The sequence below is a fragment of the Aquarana catesbeiana genome, linkage group LG13 (assembly GCF_042186555.1).
Source record: "Aquarana catesbeiana isolate 2022-GZ linkage group LG13, ASM4218655v1, whole genome shotgun sequence".
Lineage (NCBI taxonomy): Eukaryota > Metazoa > Chordata > Amphibia > Anura > Ranidae > Aquarana > Aquarana catesbeiana.
Window position 1 is genome coordinate 198,318,252 of NC_133336.1, and position 22,056 is coordinate 198,340,307.

A 22,056-nucleotide genomic window follows, 5' to 3' on the forward strand; every position below is an offset into this window, starting at 1 on the left:
TCCCACAGAACTTGGGAAGTGACGTGTATATGTGAAATGACCATTTGTATATCAATGAATATCACCAAAGTGTTGAATGGTACTTCAAAAGAGTCCTATTCAAGGTGCCACCCCCTGTAGAATGTATAAATTGTACTGAGGCTCTCATCCATTTCAGAACAATCATATTGAATGTCACCATGTACTTACTGTATTGTTCTCCCTGCCTATAGCTAAAACTATGGGCTTGTATATTAAATAAATCATCTATAATTTGGCTTCAGCAGTCAACTTTATTGAAAGTCCTTAAGTTCTGGGCTTTCCCTATCATTGAGTAAATAGACACCACATAAGTCAAGCCTCAAAATTGTCTCAATTCTTTAAAAGCCATTACAGGTCGAAAATGTTTAGATGTAACAGTGAATGATGACCCTAGAAATATGTCAAGCATTTCTATATGTGCACTTTCGTGTTCATATGTGTGTGCATATTAGGCTTTTAGTTTGTTTTTGTTTTTAAAACTTTTTTTTTTACATTTCTAAAAAATAACTTCTTTTTAACTTAACTTTTTGCTAGAACAAGAGGATTGACAATCCCTCTGTGTGATAGCATAGTGCAGGTTCTCCCTAAAGAAATATCAGGGGACATTAGAGGGACATTAAACCCCTAATGCCACCTCTGTACTCTGTTGAAGCTGAACGAGCACAGACTGTGCTTTTACAGCATATTCCCTGGCCAGAGTCATTGACATTGACATCTCTGAACCTAAAAGTGCTCAGAGCTGAACACTTCTAGGTTCATACTATTCAGGGAAGATCAGCAAGAGGATGCCGGCTGATTGACCACTGCTCTCCAATTTTTTTAAACTCACCCAAACTACTTCTGCAAGAAAGATGGCAGTCAGGATTAAAAATCTAAGCTGCTATAGCTGCCAGGAGTTTGTTTACATGCCACCACTGCAGGCTGGCCACTCTCTTTACAAATGTTTTGCAAAATTTCTATTGACCCTGATTTAGATGTACCAATGCCTATGCAGAAAAGCCACCCTAGTAATCCATCCAATATATATCCAATCAGATTGGCCCTCTCATAACACAATTGTTGAGAAGTCTATAGGAGTTTGTACAACTAGGTTCTGGAGATGAGCATGAGAACATGACTCCAGTGCTACAAGGTATTCTCACCTTGTAGAGTTGAGGTCCTGGATTCCATCCCCACCAGGAACCATGTGTGCATAGAGTACGTTCTGTTTATGTTTCTATGGGAGTCCTGCCAAAATAAGTAGAAGGTAAACTAAAGCACTAAATCACTGCAAATTTAACAAAAAAATGTTGATGCTTTTTAGATAAGCTGATAAAGAGCACTCCAAACAAAGACAACTACTACTCAATATCCACAGGTAAGGAGACCCTTCATACACATTTACAGCTGTAGCTTTGAAAAACTCGGGTTACTTTTTTACAGACATATTAAATGATTCTTTTTTTGTTTTCTGGAAACCTCAGCTAAAAAAAAAAATTAAGGTATTAGTATCAAAACAACAAGATCCCGGGATAGTATCGTGAGATATGGCTTCCTTTTGGGAAGGATTGGCCATGGCCTTGGTAACAAAGAAGCATTGGGTAGGCACGTTCTTCCCTACCATGTTTTGGATCAGCTTTGGCTGGAGTTTGTCACGTAAGCAGGAGTTTGTCTAGGTAGGAGTGTCTTCTAAATGCGCTGTCTATGAAATACTGTGTAGGAACTAGAGACTTAGTCCAACTTTTAAGAACCATCGAAAGCAAAAAGGACTTGAGGAACAATGGCAGAGCCAGCTTCACACCCTTTAACTCTCAAAGGTAATTATAAGCTACTAATATATGGGCTCATAGAAAATGTTCTCAATGGTTCCCAGTGGCCAGTGGAAAATACATTTATGGGCCTCCATCTAACTGTACTCAATGCAACCATTACCCTGCACCCTCTGGCTGCAACTGCAATCCACACAATTTAGTTCCCATTTCTCATCTTACCAAGACCAGACTGCAGAGGCGTAGCTTGCAGCTTGTGGGCCCCGAAGCAAAAGTTGACCTGCCCCCCCCACCCACTACCACCTGCCAGGATCCAGCGTGCCAGGATACTACAAGTGGCTAAGGATTTAGTTCAGGGCTTTATTGACAGGGTAATTAAAAAGATTTTGTAGAAACTATCCAATTTTGACATACCTCTCCAATTCTTTTGAATTCCCCTTGAATTTGTAGAGGCATTGAGAGGCTTCCCTTCTTGGGGTAGATAGACCATTACTAGTCCTATACCATTACAGTTTACATTTTAAAAAGTGTGCAGTGCAATAAAGTAAAAGAAAAAAAAAATAGATAAACCTACAAAAGTTCTTAGCAGTTGTCTATGCAGCAGATTAGAGCTTTGGCAGTAGTCCTTATCTGTATGAGGAGACTGTCTGTAAATAGAGATAGGCCTAGAGTCAATGGCGACCCTAGGGGGGGGGGCAGAGGGGGCCCTGACCCCCCCAACATCATGCTGTGCCCCACCATGTGCCCCCCCAAAAAAAAAAAAATTTTTTTTTTTTTTTTTTTACAAAAAATCAATGTCTAAGAGGGAGAGAGTCCCCAGTCAGCTCCTGCGGGTGATTCCTCCCCCCTCCCCTGCTCGCTGACACTGCATAATGCGAGCGTTCACACAACCACGGCTGCCTGATCTGCTCGAGCCAGCGAGTTGCAGGAAGGACTCCACCAGGACTTTCAGTTACTGATTTCTCCCGTCCTTAGGACAGGAGGACCAGCCTGTAAATTCCAAGAGATGCCAGACCAGAGCTGTCAATAGCAGGGGCAGGACAGCAAGAGGAGGCTGGGGAACCCCACAGTGGCAGAACACCAGGGCCCGGTGGCAAGACAACCTTTGCAACCCTGATAGTTCTCCCACTGCTTTGGAACCTTATATTTTCTTGATATGCTGGTGACATATATCTCTTGTTTTCTGCCACCCTGGGGGACCCCAATACAGTAGGAAGGGAGCTCACTGCAGAACATGTGAAAGGGCCCGTTGTGGGGTCGTAGTAAAGGGCCCCAGGATATATATATATATATATATATATATATATATGTATATGCCTTTTATAGTTGCCCCCCTACTTTTGTCCCTGTCCCCCCATGTGCCCCCCCTAAATTTGAAAGCTGGAGACGCCACTGCCTAGAGTAGGACAGAAAGATAAGAGAAGATGACCATGCATTGACCTGATAAGTGCAACATAAGTCCAAATGTCAAATAGCTTGACTGAAGGTGGCCATCCACTTGTGATCAGACTGTTCATTCCCAAAATGATTAACTTAAAGCTTGATAACGCAAACAATGTGGTAGAGGAGCATTTGCACTTTAGCATTCATCAAGGGCTTTAACAATAGTGATACAATAGTGATAATTAAAATAATTGGAATTTCATTTTGACAGATTTCCCAAGTTAAGTGAAAAATCATTTTGACGGACTTCTTCAACTTCCATACTTTATCAATGTTATTCACATGAACTCTCATCAAAAGGTCCACTCTTGGACAACATCCTCTGCATTGCAAAACAATAGTCCCCTACCACCAGGCCCGGATTTACTCCCTTTGCCGCCCCAAGGCCGGGTCCTTCAATGCCGCCCCCGACGCCCCCCCCCCCTACACACACACACACACACACACACACACACACACACACACAAAACCATTTTCGGCCTTTATCGATGACTGCTATAATAGATCACTTAAAAACATATCTCCACACACACAAGAACACTGAAAATAACTGGCTTTAATTGTACCGAAAATACTTTGTAATGCAGAAAATGTCTATAATAATAATACAGTGCACAGTGCAAATCCTAACCAGTACTGCATTTTTTATGATAAATAATAATGATAATAATAGAGATCAGATCCCAGGCAGCATTGCAGGACAGTCCAGCTGTTCTGCACTAAGCCACAAACACACTGACAGCCCTGATCTGTGCCCTTATTGTCACACTCCACAAAACAGCTGGGCTGACAGTCTACAGCACTATGACATCACAATGCCTAATAACAAAAAGTAAAAAAATAAAATCTCCAACACAATGCACCTACAAACTACACTGCACAATGTTGCATAGAACGCAACACAAAACCCAAAAGCAACACATGAAGGAATTTCAAAGGGTGCAAAGCAACACATAAATTGCAACACACACACAAAAAAAACTCCTGCACCCCCCAGCTCCCCCCTCTCCCTTCTCCTGCCCAAATTCTGCAGCCTAGATTTGGCGATTAGCAGCAAATGATGGCAGAAAAATGCATGAAAATAGAGGCAGCAGTGAGCTCTGGACTTGTGTCACACAGCTCAGTCAGTTTTGATGAAGTTAGAAACACCTTCCTATGGAACATTTAACCCCTTGATCGCCCCCTAGTGTTAACCCGTTTCCTGCCAGTGACATTTATACAGTAATCAGTGGCTATTTTTAGCTCTGATCGCTGTATAAATGTCAGTGGTCCCAAAAAAAGTGTCAAGTGTCCGATCTGTCTGCCGCAATGTCGCAGTCCTGCTAAAAATCGCTGATCACTGCCATTACTAGAAAAAAATAAAAATAATACAAATGTCAAATCTATTCCCTATTTTGTAGACGCAGACACTATAACTTTTTTTTATTTTTACCAAAAATATGTAAAAAAAATACATATTGGCCTAGACTGATGAAGAAATATATATATACTTTTTGGGATATTTATTATAGCAAAAAGTTAAAAGAATTGGTTGTTTTTTTTCAAAATTTCGTTCTTTTTTTGTTTGTAGCGCAAAAGACAAAAACCTTGACCAAATACCACCAAAAGAGAGCTCCATTTGTGGGGAAAAAAAGACATCAATTTTGTTTGGGTACAAAATCACACGACCGCGCAATTGTCAGTTAAAGCGATGCAGTGCCGTATCGCAAAAAATGGCCTGGTCAGGAAGGGGGTAAATCCTTCCGGGGCTGAAGTGGTTAAACCACCGAATCGGCTCACCATCATCAGTGCCCATCAATGCAGCCTCACTAGTGCAGACAGTGCTCATAAGTGCAGCCTGATCAGTGCCCATCCATGCCGCCTCCCCATTGCAGACAGTGCCCATCAGTGCCTTCTGATCAGTTCCGCCTTACCCATGCAGACAGTGCCCATAATTGCAGCCTAATCAGTGCCGCCTGCCTCACCAGTGCCCATCATCAGTGCAGCCTGATCAGTGCCCATGGAATGTGGGGGGTCAGCTGGGGGTGTGTCAGGGTCTGTGTTACAGCTAGGTACTTACTCTCCTTGCAGTGCCTCTTCAGAGGGAGTGAAAAATCTCAGTCACTTCTTGTCTCTGCCTCTCCTCAAGCCAGCGCCCGGTCGCAGCTCACAACTGCTCAGGTCATGTGTGACGTGCCGGCTGCCTCTGAGGCTCCTGGGAGGTGGGAGTTGTAGTCTGTTGAGCTTCTGAATTCCTCCCACCGCCAGGAACTTCAGTGAGGCCAGACTACAACTCCCAGAGTGCAGCGCAGCAGCCAATCAGCGGCACGCCCCGGCCCAGCCCGCCACTGCTCGCCCCTGCTTGCCAGGACTAAGAAACTTTGCAGGGGCTATGTTAGTGTGGGGGGGGGGAGAGGCGGCCGAGAAGTCGCCGCAGGAGCGGCGCCGCCCCCGCACTACTGCCGCCCTGAGGCCTGGCCTCGGTGGCCTTGTGAGGAATCCGGCCCTGCCTACCACAAGTTTTTGTTATCAATTCGTAGATAAAAAACATTTGCCAGTCACTGATATCACTAAATTACTATACTTACTCAACAGGGCCAGTAATTAAAAAGTGAATCCATCTCCATGTATGTTAACTCTTCTTCAAAACAAAATCAAATTTCAACATGAACTGTGGAACAGTAAAACGATGAAACTGTCTGAGTTGTGGAAAGGAGAAAGACAATGAACAATGAAAAAAATACATGCCCATATTTATGTCAGCATCTGCCTTCACTTTCACCATTAATACACATAGGGGTTTACTTACTAAAGATAGAGAGGGCAAAAGTAGTCACAATTCTGCAGAGAAACCAATCAGCTTCTTACCTCAGCTTGTTTAATTAAGCTTTAGCAATAAAATCTGGAAGCTGATTGGTCTCTCTGCAGAATTGTGACTACTTTTGCCCTCTTTAGTTTTAGTAAATAAACCCCATAGTTTTAAATTACTAATGAGCATTTTGTGGCAAAAATTACATTTTTTTTTTTTTTTTACAGAACCACTGAATTTTTGAGGAAATTGTTTGGCCAGGATATTATCATCTAGTGCATTATATACAAAATACAGTTGCAACAGATATTCTTAATTAAAAATGAGGCAGATGGACATAAACATGCTTTCTAACCAGTCAGTAAAACAAGTTAACAGAACTTTAATGCACACTGGACGTTATAAAAAAAAGTCAGTTATGTTAGCTGTAGAAAGCTGTAGCTGTACAGTGAGTTTTTCAGCATTTTTTAGCCAAACTATACTCCCATTAAAGCTTATGGTTTAATCACTTAAAGTGGTGTTCCGGCCGAAATGATACTTTTTAAATAAAAATACCCCTATAATGCACAAGCTTAATGTATTCTAGTAAAGTTAGTCTGTAAACTAAGGTCTGTTTTGTTAGTTTATAGCAGTAGTTTGTTATTCTATAAACTTACAGCAGGCTGTGGCCATCTTAAGTGTGGGCGTCTGAAGCCAGACTGTATTTCTTCATGGATCTCATCCTTGCAGATCTCGCACATGCTCAGTGCAGCACAAGCAGTGCAATAGGTCAGGTTTCCATAGCAACGGCAGTGTCAGAGGAAGTTGCTGCTCCTTCCCAGAAGGCATTGCAAACAGGAAATGATGCGATGGGCCACGGTCAGGGAGGAGGAAGTGAAAAATGAATACAGCAGATATACAGTAGGTGCTGAGAAATTTTTTTTTTAATATCCAATTTGTTTACAGTGCACAGTTTAGTGAGGGATGATGATGAGTTGTAAAAGTGGATGGAACTCCACTTTAAGGACCAGCCTCGTTTTGGATTTTAGGTGTTTACATGTTTAAAACAGTTTTTTTTTTGCTAGAAAATTACTTAGAACCCCCAAACATTATATATTGTTTTTTTTCTAACACCCTAGAGAATAAAATGGCGGTCAATGCAATACTTTTTTTCGCACCGTATTTGCGCAGCGGTCTTATAAGCGCACTTTTTTTGGAAAAAAATCACTTTTTTGAATAAAAAATAAGACAACAGTAAAGTTAGCCCAATTTTTGTAATATTGTGAAATATAGTGTTACGCCAAGTAAATTGATACCCAACATGTCACGCTTCAAAATTGTACCCGCTCGAGGAATGGCGTTAAACTTTTACCCTTAAAAATCTACATAGGCGACGTTTAAAAAATTCTACAGGTTGCATGTTTTGAGTTACAGAGGAGGTCTAGGGCTAGAATTATTGCTCTTGCTCTACCGATCACGGCGATACCTCACATGTGTGGTTTGACCACCGTTTTCATATGCGGTCGCTACTCACGTATGCGTTTGCTTCTGCATGCGAGCTCGTCTAGACGGGGCGCTTTAAAAAAAAATGTTTTTCTTATTTATTTTATTTATTTTTTCACTGTTTTTAAAAAAAAAAAAATTGGATCACTTTTATTCCTATTACAAGGAATGTAAACATCCCTTGTAATAGAAAAAAGCATGACAGGTCCTCTTAAATATAAGAGAAAACAAGAAAGAACAGCGCCCTCTAAGTGCGGTATATAGGCTGGTTTAATCAATGAAATGGTTAAAAACACTCACAAAAGTGAAGGCACAATAGGCATGGATTATCATCCGCTCCCAGCAGCCGGGTGAGAGTGGGGGAGGTCCGGTAAGATGTGCCGGTGGCTGTGTCTCCTGGATCCGATCCTATGCCGGTCACACTGCTGGTTTACTGTGCTGTCTGGTGGATAGGGAGGGGGACCGATGGTTGACACTGCTCGCTGTGGCGGACGTCACTCGGGTCGGCGGGAGGTGCTCGCATTCGGGACATGCGTGTCCCTTCCTCAGGCTTGAAAATATAAGATCTGGGGTCAAAAAGTCCTCAGATCTCATATTTGGACTTAAATGCCAAAAAAAAAAAAAAATTGTCATTTGAAAAAATGACAACAAAAAATATGCCTTTAAGACGTATGGGCGGAGCTGACAATATGGCGTCGCTTCCGCCCTCCTATGGTATGGAGACGGGTGGGGTCCATCTTTCCCTCACTCGTCTCCATACCACAGACATGACAGGTCCCGATCGCCTCCGCCGCTACCGACGGCTCCGGTAAGCGGCGGAGGGCGCGGGAGGGGGTGGCACCTCTCCCGCCGCTGATAACGGTGATCTTGCGGCGAATCCACCGCAGAGACCACTATTATCGTAAACACGACCGGCTCCTGAAAAGATGGATACCTCGGTTGTGCCAGCAGCTGCTGCCGTTACCGAGATATCCACCTTCAAAGTGCCAACGTATATGTACAGGAGCCGGTCGGTAAAATGCCGATAAACTCTGAATAGCCGCGTTTTTCAGTGTTTTTAAGCTCTTTTCAGCTTTTTTTCAGAGTTGGAGCTGTTTTACAGCTGAAAACCTGCCTCTCAAAACCCACTAGTTCTGGGGGGTTTTTCCCAGCCAGAAAACGTCCCTGCCAAAGACTGCTGATAACAGCCTATGGGGGTTATTTACGAAAGGCAAATCCACTTTGCACTGCAAGTGCACTTGGAAGTGCAGTCGCTCTAAATCTAAGGGGTAGATCTGAAATGAGGGGAAGCTCTGCTGATTTTATCATCCAATCATGTGCAAGCTAAAATGCTGTTTTTTATTTTCCTTGCATGTCCCCCTCGGATCTACAGCGACTTTACTTGCAAGTGCACTTGCAGTGCAAAGTGGATTTTCCTTTAGTAAATAACCCCCTATGCGTGCATAGACACATAGGATAACACGCCGGTAAGTTTACTGGCTGCAGGAAAAAAAACAAAAAAAACGTCTGAAGCCAAAAACAGCCACTGTAAAAAACGTCCAGTGTGCATGAGGCCGAACTGTGTTAGTACAATTGATTATTTAGGATTATTATAAACTTTGTTAGTCAACCAACAGGAGAACTTGAGGTTAAAAGAAACTTTCAACAAAAAACGAAACCAACTTTCTGTTCAACAACCTTATACTTACTGACGACTATTAAAAGTTACGTTGTCGTGTCTTAACCTCAGCAAACTTATCTATAATGTCTTGGCGGTCAAGATTCCTGGCTCTCAGGTTTTCAATACTTAAAACTGCCAGGTCAGAAAGCCTCTGCTGTGAAACTGTGCTCCTTAGGTCATTTTTATTCATTTTAACTTTGAGAAGGATCTTTCCGCAGATGACACTGTCACTGGTAGCGTTAGAAACAGCAAAAGTGCTATGCACACATCTGGCACAGTCGAAGACAAGACACAATTGTCAATTAGTAAAAGACTGGCCAAGTCTTTTACACTGGAACACTTGCAGATGTCTTCTTGAAGTGCTAAAAGGAAACTACACAATTGGATGGGAAAATCTGGAGGCAAGTCCTCTTGATAGTGTTCTTGCAATGTTGCTGCTTCTTTGTACAAGGTCTCATCTTGCACAGAAGAGAGCACTGCAAGCTGAACAATATTGAACCTTTGCAGTATGGTGGTGTTCATGCCCTCAAAACGGTTATGTAATGGGTTTACAGTTACATCTAAACACCCAAAGAAGACTAATGCTTTAAAATTTTCTTCAGGGTCCTGAAGCCTTTCATCCATGCACAGCTCATCAAAGTGCCACTTGACCTTCTTGTTCCTCTTGTTTGCAAATTTGGCTTGAATGCCCCATTTTTCCGTAAGACACTAGCATTTTTCTTGGCATCATCAAAATGATTTCTATAGGTGGTAAGAGTGTGAATGGCATTCTGTATTAGATGTACTGCATTGGAGAGATCCAATTCTTTAGACTGAAGCACTTTGGAAATCAAATTTATTTTTTCGAATATTTTGAACATCAGGACAATGGAGAAAATGAACTCAAAAGATTCAATTTTTTTTCTTCAGGTTACTAGCTTCATCTCTTTCGGTTTAGTTGAGACCAGCATAAGCTTTGACAATGCCTGCATGATGTCTAAAAATATGAACCGTAAGGCAAGCAATGAGTCATATCGAGATGACCACCGTGTAGGGCAGAGCTTTTTTTAAGGTTAGAGATGATTTGGATGCAAACGATAACAAGGCCCACCTCTGGATACTTTCTCCAAAAAAAATATATAAAGCCTGCACCATGTCAAAAAAAATGAGAAAGTTACTGCATCTTGTATAACCAAATTAAGGTTGTGTGCAGCACAGGAGTTTTTTTCCTTGCTTAAAATGCAGGCCTGCACACCGGAATAAATGCCACTCGTGGTAGCAGCTCCATCATACCCCTGGCCACGGCACTTTTGCAATTCCAGACCTGTAGATTCTATGCACTGAATTTTTGTAGTTTCAAGGCCAGCAGCTGTTGGATTTTCATTGGTGTGAAAGCCTAGAAAGGCCTCCTCTATTCTTATACCCGTAGCTCTCAAATTTCTATCTCTTTCAAGAACAACATATCTGAAGACTTGACTCAGCTGGTCTACTTTTGATATGTCCTGTATGGTATCCATGATGACAGAATAAAAATGGGACTGTTTAATCTCTGCAACAATGTTATTTTTGACTTTGGTTGCCAGAATATTAATAAGCTCATTCTGAATTTTTGGGCTCAGGTACTCAACAGTCCCTTTGGGTAACTGCAGCAATTCTTTAAGAACAGGATCATACGTGGCCAATAACTCTATTATGGAGAGGACATTTCCATTGTTCAGTTCTCCTAAATGCTCTTGGTGACCACGGAAGGTAAGGTTAGCTGTAGCCATTGTCAGAGTAACATTGACAATTCTTTGCAATACCTGCTTCCAAAAGTTACTCTCTTTTCTAATTTTTTTGTTTTGTTTTCTTCATCTATTGTTTTGTGACGTCTCCACTGGTCATAAACTATACATACTTCCATGTGCGCTTTGCTAGTCATGCTTTTTTATCCTTGATGACAGCCTCTGCCATTTTTGCATGCCCTTTGACTATGCATGTTCAAATCCCTGCTTTTTGTGGTCACCAAACAACCAGCAGGGCTCACAGTAGGCTGCATTAAGTTTGGCGAAAAACACAACCACATAACCGGTATTTTAAGGTCTTAGTGATTCTCTCATAATATTTGGCAGAGAAACACCTCCCATCTTTGTCATCTCTTGGAAATGGTTCTTTTGGTTTGCATGGACTATTTACAATAGTAAGCCTTTTGATGCCTGCATTGGTGATTGTGATGGGATAATGACCTCTGTCTGTGACATGTTTTTCTGCTAAAATATTTTTTTCCTCTATGTAAGCAGCAATTCGTATTGGTGTCTCTGAGTCAGACTGACTGGTACTGGCTAGTGGTTGCTCTGCTTCTGCACTAGGGCTGCAGCCCTTATCGAGACTACCAATAACATAATGTGTTCCTGCAATATCACATGATGCACTTGCAGCAGTAGGTTGGGTAAAAAAACTAGTTATTTGGGGTTTTTAATATTCTCCCCCTGCTGCTTCTTTTTTACGTTTCTGTGACCCACTCATATGAATGTACGATGACATGATTCTGATTTTAAGTGTAATACCGCGTACACACGACCGGACTTTCCGGCAGACTATCAGAGTACTATATTATACATTCACTTTGATAGCGCAAAGGACCTTACTTACATTTATTTCCGGCAGACTAGGTCCGACGGTGTTTCCGACGGACTTTTGACGGACTTCTGACGGACTTTCGAATGAACGGACTTGCCTACACACGATCACAACGAAGTCCGACGGATTCGTACGTGATGACGTACGACCAGACTAAAGTAAGGAAGTTGATAGCCAATAGCTGCCCTAGCGTCGGTTTTCGTCCGTCGGACTAGCATACAGACGTAAAAGTGAAATGCAGCACTAAAAATGATAACAAATGGTAAAAGGCACATCAGACATGGTGACCATTACCAATATATACATAGCTGAAACACATAAAGCATAATACCAAAAAATTGAATATTAGACGGGATATAGTAAAGTCCCAATGTATGGCTATGAATCTGATACAAGAGAGTCCCAAACATAGGCTAAATATGAATGTTGGACTGATGTAGAAATCTTCTCTTGTATATCATAAGTGATGCCCCTGTTGAAGTCCATGTGGACGAAACACGTCGGGTGAGCCTTACTCTTTCCTACACTTGATTTTATTGTTTTACACGTGATCACGTTTTTTTAAATCGTTTGTTGATTATTGGTTATATCCAATAAAATACGTCATTTGATCTGCACTATTGGCGTCCTATCTATCTTTTTGGGAACCATCCATGCTCTGGAGACTTGTTTGTGGCGGAGAATTCCCCCTCGGGCTTCTGAACGGACAGTCGTGACGTGGACCATAGAGGATAGATCCCCCTCGAGATCCAGGGTTTCCAGGACCAACCATTGTCCAACCATCGTCCATTAAGGATCTCAGAGCCTGCTTGATTCGGTGTCACCGGCATCCGAATCCACTCCTGTTGGTAAGCGTATTCCATCTATTCACTTCCCATGATCGTGGGAAGTGAATAGATGGAATACGCTTACCAACAGGAGTGGATTCGGATGCCGGTGACACCGAATCAAGCAGGCTCTGAGATCCTTAATGGACGATGGTTGGACAAGAGCATGGATGGTTCCCAAAAAGATAGATAGGACGCCAATAGTGCAGATCAAATGATGTATTTTATTGGATATAACCAATAATCAACAAACGATATAAAAACGTGATCACGTGTAAAACAATAAAATCAAGTGTAGGAAAGAGTAAGGCTCACCCGACGTGTTTCGTCCACATGGACTTCAACAGGGGCATCACTTATGATATACAAGAGAAGATTTCTACATCAGTCCAACATTCATATTTAGCCTATGTTTGGGACTCTCTTGTATCAGATTCATAGCCATACATTGGGACTTTACTATATCCCGTCTAATATTCAATTTTTTGGTATTATGCTTTATGTGTTTCAGCTATGTATATATTGGTAATGGTCACCATGTCTGATGTGCCTTTTACCATTTGTTATCATTTTTAGCGCTGCAGTTCACTTTTACTTCTGTTTACAATATTGGTCATATTTTATGTAGCTGCTTTTCACATTGGGTTAGCGCAGTGTTATTTATATTTTCTTTTAGCATACAGACGAGCGGATTTTTCGAACGGACTCGAGTCCGTCGGAAACATTTGAAACATGTTCCAAATCTAAAGTCCATCAGATTTTTTACAGAAAAAGTCAGCTGAAGGTCTGATAAAGCCCACACACGGTCGGATTGTCCGTCGGACCAGTCCGGTCGAAAAGTCCGCTCGTGTGTACGCGGCATTAGTTCTGTAAACAAGTATATAGAAGAACAAAACACCAGTAAATAACACTATTTTTAACCAACTTGATAAAAAAAAAAAAAACAAATAAAAAAAAAATTGAAAAAGGCTGTCCACATTTTAACATGCCTCTCCAATTCTTTTGAATATCTGCTTACTGACATTGGGGAGGCTGTCTATTTTAGAAAGGAGAGACCAGAAGAGCCTTGGAAACAATGTTGTTGAATACGCCATAGTGACAGAAGCTAAATTAGGTCATCCCATCTGTGTGATTTTTTTTTTTTCTCTTGTCTTGCACTGACCGTTTTCTTGATTTCATCTGGACTTATGTAATAAGTTATTTTTTTAAATAATAACCCTCCCTGAGTCCAGAAACCATGAAAACTGTCAGTGCTAAGTGTGGGGCCAGGGAAATTTTACATTGATGGAATATGTAAGTTTGACACATATATTAAAAAAAGAAAAAAGAAAAAAGCATATTGGCACCAACAGTGTAAGAAATGAGTGTTGAGTAGACAGGAGTAAAGAAGAGGATGTAGCTCACAGTGAGCTGCAAAAAAAGTCAAAGGCCACAAAGCATACACCAATAAACAGTTTAAAGAGGAAGTAAACCTTGGATGTGTGCACTCCGGAGTGAATAGAATCCTCTTCTTCCTTTTTACTGATGTCCGCCACTTACAATGAACTGTTCATAGGAAGTCTCTGAGTCTGAGCACTGGTTGCTATTGTTTTTTATGCCACTGTTGGTGTTTGAACAACTAACTTTGGACATTTGATCTCTATTCACTGCACTAAATGTTTTTCTTTTCCTCATAGGAGTTCGGGAGATAGATGATATTATATGCCTTCAATTTGATACTTTATTTTAGTAGCATATGAAGGTATCATATGCCCTCAGTTTGATAGATTATTTTAGCAGCATATGAGCTTTTGGGTCTATTCAATTTTAATTGCATCAAGCGCTGTTAATACTATCTGTTAATACTATTTTTTATAAGAGAGTATTCTTTGTTTTTTATCTTTGTTTTTTCTTTATAACAGCAGCTAGAATTATGCAATAGGTAGAACTATTTACTCTCTCTTTTTCCATTTGGAGCGCTAGGACCAGTGTTGTTTTTCAACCCTGGTATTTGTAAGGTTATATATATATATATATATATATATATATATATATATATATATATATATATATATATATATATATATATATATATATATATATATATATATATATATATATATAAAATTATTATTATTATTTTTATTCTTCCAGCTGTATCTCTGGTTTTATAGTTCCTAGTACTTGCTTGTCACCTTTGCTGTCCATGGAATATGTAACAGTCTTCTACAACATCACATATTATACAGGGAATAATGCACCCCCTCCTGTGAATTAGAAGACACCAAGGACCTCCATGACCTTTTCTACAGGTTATTGGGAGACCGAGATAACTTCTGATATCAATAATTCACAGGAGGAGGTGTGTTATCATTATTATTGTGCATTATTAAAGTGGTTGAAAAACCCTTACAGACCACTTTTACCTACAGGTAAGCCTAGATTAAGGCTTACCTGTAGGTGCAAGAAATATCTCCTAAACCTACATGGTTTAGGAGATATTTCCAAAAGACAGGCACTGATGTCTACGGCGTATGAGCCGTAGATAATGGCGCGCAGGCACACTGAGCGTGCCTTCTCTAACGGCGATCATGCCATTATTGGCGGCATCAGCGCGCATGCGCGGGAGTGACGTCATCGCGGCTCCGGGCAATCACAGCGCCGGAGCCGCGATACCTGGAAAGAAGATGGACGTTTCGTAGGAGAAGGAACAGCGGTGACAGCGCAGGCTCCCTTGTCAGGTAAGTGACACATAATGGGCTACAATGCGATGCATAGTAGCCCATTATGTTTTACCTTTGCAGGGAAACAAAGAGGAAGTAAACTCATCCAAGGGTCACTACATCTTCACCACATCACCACGTGAGCAGCCCCCTTTGGGTGTAAGCTTACCAGAGGTAAGAAATAGACAATCATATCATATACATATCATGTAGGAAATAGAAGGGGAGGCTCTCCATAGTGTAAAAACGTTTATTTATAGTGACCCTTGGATGTGTGCACTCCGGAGTGAATAGAATCCCCTTCTTCCTTTTTACTGATGTCCGCCACTTACAATGAACTATATATATATATATATATATATATATATATATATATATATATATATATATATATATATATATATATATATATATATATATATATATATCTCTCAATGAACTATATATATATATATATATATATATATATATATATATATATATAATTTTAATAATAATAATGATCAAGTCCCAGGCTCACTAATTTCAGCCATGTAAAAGGGAATGCAATAATGTACAGAATGGTAACCGACAAAACAAAAACCACCAAGTACACAATCAATTATTAATGGTGTACTCAAGGCTGAAAAATACAGGTAGATACTTCTCAATCATGGCATACATCAGGGAGGCACGTGATTGGCCCCAAATTTAAGCCCTGTACACACAATCAGAAAATCGTACGAAAAATACCGCTTTGGAAGTAATCGTACAATAATCTGATCATGAGTACACAGCTTTCGAGAGCCAATCACGACAATTCATGCAAAATAATCCGATGGAACAAACACGAAAACTGTTCTCATACGATCGATTTTCGTTGAATCAGTAATTGTCCGAAAATACAATACAACACATTAAATCACTTCCGAATTTTTATTCTGTCATACGAGAATTTTTGTTAGTAATTTCAGATCAATAGTCCGGTAATCTCATTGTGTGTATCAGGCATTTTTCTGCAGCAGGACAACCCCCTAAACATACAGCCAATGTCATTAAGAAGTATCTTCAGTGTAAAGAAGAACATGGAGTGGATGGTTTGGCCCCCACAGAGCCCTGATTAACCATTAGAGCCATCATGGAGTCTGCCTGGGATGAAGGATTGGAGGCAGCAGACATCCACAGAAGATCTGTGCTTAGTTCTCCAAGATGTACAGAGAACAACCTACCTGCCGAGTTCCTTCAACAATTGTGTGCAAGTCTACCTAGAAGAAGGCAAATGGTGCTTACGCCTACTATTGATTAGATTTGGATTTATCTTCTCTTCATTTACGTCCCATTTTTTTTTAATTGATAAAAAAAAAATATTAACAGTTTGATTTCTGAAAGCATTATAGCATTACACCTGCCTAAGACCTTTGTACCATACTGTATACAGCAGTGCCATCAAAATGACAGAACCAAAGCCAACATTGAGGGGGTCCAGCTGTATGTAAAAGTTTTTTGCACTTAAACAAACATAAAATAATATGTTATAGCAAAAAAAAAACTAAATCTGACCCTGCAAAATGCCCCCATCACGATCATAGTACCCGATTCTGCTAAGAAACACAATCCAAGCTGCTTCTTACCGTTAGTGGATGGCCTGCGCTCTTTTAGAGCAGAACTGCTGAACCCAGCAATATCTGCTGCTTTGATCACTAAAAAATAAAACCATAATTATCCTCATCACACAGCACTGCATATGACCAACAAAACCTTTCTGGAGCAATCAGTAACTGTCCCACCACTGCAGTCTGTGCCCCCATCAACGTGTCTTTCAATCTGTGTCCCCAAACTCCATTAGCAGAGTACTAGCAGATCCCCCCCCACCCCACCCTAGACTCCAAATTAATTTGCAGACTGTGAGCGGATCTCCTCTCTCCAAAAACCCCAAATATATAAGCAGAATGCAAACAGATCTCCCCACTTCATACCCCAAACTAATGGGCTAAGTATAAACAAATGCCTCCAACCCCAAATCATCTCTCCTCTTCCATGGTGTCACTTACCTAAGCACCTAGTGTCACCACTGCCCCACCAGTGTCTGTGTAATGGTTGGAGCCATCTAGGTCATCAAGCCATCTAGGTCACAGATGACCCCCGTAGATGGCTCACCCTTATGGCAATGACACGCCACAGCCCCCCCCGTAACAAATCAAAATTTCCCCCTCTAGGCAATGACCCCCTCCACCTATCAGATAATAACTGATGCCCCCCCCCTTTCAGGTAATGACAGATGTTCCCCTCCAAGGTTGCTAAACTCCTTCAACTGTTTTTACCGTTTTTACGAGGTATGAAAAATTTCGTAACATAGCACTTTTCTTACTGACATCCTGAAATATGACAGAAACTCCTATTATAAACTAAGGCTCCATTCACACTAACGCGTTTTTTGATACATTTTGCATTTTGCAGAAATGCATGGGAATTTTTTTAACATGGGTTCCTATGGAACATGTTCACATCAATGCATTTTTGTACCTCTGCGTTTTTGGAAAGGGTCAGGGACTTTTTTTCATGCAAAATGCAGCGTTTTGCATGTAATAGAATTCAATGGACCAGCATCAAAAACGCAAGTACAGCATTTTTACAGCGTTTTTGCGGCATTTTTGACGCATTTTTCGGCGTTTTTTTTTACGCAAAACACGGCAAAAACGCCGTAAAAACGCTGTAAAAACGCTGTTCAAAAACGCAGCAAGCACCACAAAAAACACTGCAGAAACGCTCAAAAGCAACATGCATAGATGTGAATCGAGCCTACGACAGTCACCATTTTAGCAGTATAAACATATGTGAACAATAGCAATACTCAGAACCAGGGCTTTTTTTCAGCGGGAATGCGGGGGAACGCAGTTCCAGCACCTCCAGACCTGAATGTATTCTATGGCAAGCTGTGCTGGAGGATCAATTGATGCTGACTGCTGGGGGGTCTACTGTCACTGGTGATCTATTTTTTTGTCGGGGTCTATTGTTGCTGGGGTGTTTTTTTTTGTTGCCGGGGGATCCATTGTTGCTGGGGGGAGGTCTGCCGTTGTGTGTGGGGGGATCCATTGTCACTGGGGATCTATTTTTTTGTGGGGGTCTATTGTTGCTGGGGTGGTATTTTATTGTGGGGGGGGTCCATTGTTGCCTGGGGGGGGGATCTGTCGTTGTGTGTGGTGGGGTATGTTGCTGCTTGGGTGGGGGCTATCAAATTCCATACAATTTAGTAGCACAAAATGATATTTGGTTCTGTACTCTTTAAAAGGAGCGGTACTCGGAGGTGGGTAGGGGGTGGAGCCAAGAGACAGTGCTCGGGGGAAGGTCTGCCGGTGTGTGTGGGGGGATCTATTGTCACTGGGGATCTATTTTTTTGTGGGGGTCTATTGTTGCGGGGGGTGGTATTTTGTTGCCGGGTGGGGTCCATTTTTGCCGGAGGGAGGTCTGTCGTTGTGTGTGGTGGGGTCTGTTGCTGCTTGGGTGGAGTCTATCAAATTCCATACAATTTAAATGATACTTGGTTCTGTACTCTCTAAAAGGAGCGGTACTTGGAGGTGGGTAGGGGGTGGAGCCAAGAGACAGTGCTCGGAGGTGGGTACGGGGGGCGGAGACGAAGGGTGACTCATAAGGGGAGAGTTCCTGCACCTATTCTCTAAAAAAAAAAGCCCTGCTCAGAACAAACAAGTAATCTGATGGCTTTACAATGAAAATTTCCAGAGTGACAAAATGTCAGCATGATTAGGATTCTGAAAGGCCGGGGGCACCCTGGGATAAAGAAGAAAAATAAGAAATGTGGCTTGCATAGCACTCCGTGATGAACATTGCACTTACGTCACGGCCCGCAGCGTTCCCCCTTTTCACTGTAAAGGAGAATCCCGAAAACTCTGATGTAAAGGGGAACTCTGAGGACACGGATTTAAAGGGGAAAGCTGGGAACTCTGATGTGGATGGGACTCTGGTGGCCTCCTTTCACATAGTGAAGAATATATAGCAGTGTGATCCTTTAAAGCAACAAAAATGAGATATCAACTTCTTCAACAACACATGTGCTCCCATAAAATGTAAATAAATAAAAGAAGGAACGATGGGGTCTTAAACACAGAGCTCTAATGTTAGCATCAAATCAAATAAGTGCAAAGCAGCAGAAAAGATGAATTAATAAAAAAAAATAAAAAAACACATACCCACACAGCACAAAGATTCAATGTATAAAAAGGATGAATAACCCTCCTGGGTTGGGGGCCCGGATCAGAAGTGCTGTAACAAGGGAAAAAAAGTGATGTAATGTGTCAATAATTAATCAATAAATAGAAAACCACAGAAAAAGACATGTAATTAAATCAATGAAAGCAGCAATAAAATATCAATAAGACATAAAAATAAATAACCCTACTGGGTAGTGAAACCCAGATCTCCGGTGCTACAAAAAATAAATAAAATGTGCTTAATTCCTAATGGATTGTGAATCCAGGTCCCAAATGTAACAAGGATGTAATATGTGCAAACGGTAAAAACTTTTTTTTACAATTACATATAGAGGTTAAAGTCAATCAATCTAAGGATAAATACTCCTACTTACCGACCGGCTCCTGTACATATACGTCGGCAGTTTGAAGATGGATATCTCGGTAACGGCAGCAGCTGCTGCCACAACCGAGGTATCCATCTTTAGAGCTGGCTGTTCTGTTTACGATAATGGTGGTCTCTGCGGCGGATTCACCACGAGACTACCGTTATTGGCTCTCCCGCGCGATCGGGTCCTTTCACGTTTGTGGTATGGAGATGAGTGAGGCTAAGATGGCCCCCCCACCCGTCTCCATACCGTAGAGGGGCGAAAGCTACGTCAAAACGTCACTTTCGCTCATACGTCTTAAAGGCACATTTTTCTGTTGTCATTTTTTTCAAATGACAATTTTTTTTTTTTTGCATTCTAGTCCAAATATGAGATCTGAGGACTTTTTGACCCCAGATCTCATATTTAAGAGGACCTGTCCTGCTCTTTTTCTGTTACAAGGGATGTTTACATTCCTTGTAATAGGAATAAAAGTGACACGATTTTTATTTTTTTTAAAAACAGTGAAAAAATAAATAAAATCAAGTAAAATAAATAAGAAAATAATTTTATTTTTTTTAAAGCGACCCGTCCTGACGAGCTCGCGCGCAGAAGTGAACGCATGCGTGAGTAGCACCCGCACATGAAAACGGCGGTCAAACCACACATGTGAGGTATCGCCGCGATTGGTAGAGCGAGAGCAAAAATTCTAGCCTTAGTAACTCAAAACATGCAACCTGTAGAATTTTTTAAACATCGCCTATGGAGATTTTTGAGGGAAAAAGTTTGACGCCATTCCACGAGCGGGCGCAATTTTGAAGCGTGACATGTTGGGTATCAATTTACTCGGCGTAACTTTATCTTTCACAATATGAAAAAAATTGGACTAACTTTACTGTTGTCTTATTTTTTTATTCAAAAAAGTGAATTTTATTCTATGGACACTTATCTGTCCAGTGGTCCCGCAATGGCAGCAACCCAGCTGTTTTTTTTTCCCATTGGCTCTCGGGTGCTGCCGTTGCTACTGCTTCTAAGGGAAACCAGCAGTTAAACCCTGTGGCCTCCCAGCCGGTTCCCTACTGCGCATGTGCTCCCAAAAGGTGGCAAATGTGGCAGGGGATGGGGGGAGGGCGATAAGCAGAGCTTCCACTTTTGGGTGGAACTCCGCTTTAATAGAAGACCAAAAAGGTCTGACAGCACCTGTATTAAAAAAAAAAAAACACTCCTCACAGCAATTCCTCAGATATCATGCACAGGATAGGGGAGATCTCACAGCACTTGATATCCGGTAATTCCTTCCAATAGATCTTTAGATATCCTCCTCTCACTTGCTCATCAATGGTCATATGCAATAAGAACAATCCTCATAGTGTAGTATGATATGGTAAAGACTGGAAGCTTCAGGTTTGTGGTGCCCTATTGTAATCTTCCAATGCCGTTTTACATCTACTTATATGTAAGTTATTGATTATGAAAAAAAAAAATGTTATCTTAAACTACTATACACCAGTGGCGGTGCGTCTATAAGGGTGCACAGGCGCCACCCCCTCTCTCCTGCCACCCCCCTCTAGCACCAATAGATAGATTCATGCATGGGTGCCGCTGCCACCCCCTATTCAGGCGCCCGGCCCCTTTTTGGGCGCCGGAATTACAGCGGCGGGGGGGGGTTGAAGCACCTGATTAGAGCCATAGGCTCTATAGAGAGGGTCAAAAAAGAGCCATAGGGTCAAAAAAGGTGACCTGCAAGCGCCATGCTGGGCGCTCGCAGGTCGCTCAGCTGTGTTAGAAAAGCGAATGAATATTCGCTTTCCTAACACTAAACCACCTCTCTGCCAATCAGGTGCTCGGATTGGTTACCCATCACCTGATAGGCATCCAATCACAGCGCCTGTCATTTCAGCCAATCAGGCATCCAATCATAGCAGAGGATGGGAAGAGAGGACGGGAGAAGACATCGAGGAGCTGTCCCACCAAGACAGGGTAAGTGCCGATGGCGGGGCGAGGGGCACACTGGCAGCATTTGATATGGCACAGTGGGAGCATTTGATGGCACAGTGGCTGCGTTTGATGGCACAGTGGTGGCAATTGATGGACACAGGCGCTGCGTATAATGGCACAGTGACGGCAATTGATCGGCACAGTCGCTGCGTATAATGGCACAGTGACGGCAATTGATCGGCACAGTGGTTGCGATTGATGGGGTTTTTTTTCAGATTTTTTCAGTTTGTTTGCGCC

General features: G+C 41.7%; 1 protein-coding gene across 2 annotated transcripts in view; it reads left to right on the plus strand.

Annotated features, from left to right (window-relative positions):
- LOC141117482 (uncharacterized) overlaps window positions 1-22,056 on the plus strand; it is a 47,848-nt gene that overhangs the window by 14,891 nt on the left and 10,901 nt on the right. The window contains exon 3 of one of the 2 annotated variants that reach the window (XM_073610374.1): window positions 1,325-1,378. The exons of the other annotated variant lie outside the window; for it this stretch is intronic. Coding sequence (XP_073466475.1) covers window positions 1,325-1,378 — 54 coding nt within the window. The remainder of the gene's footprint in view (window positions 1-1,324; window positions 1,379-22,056) is intronic. 2 annotated transcript variants of the gene reach the window in all.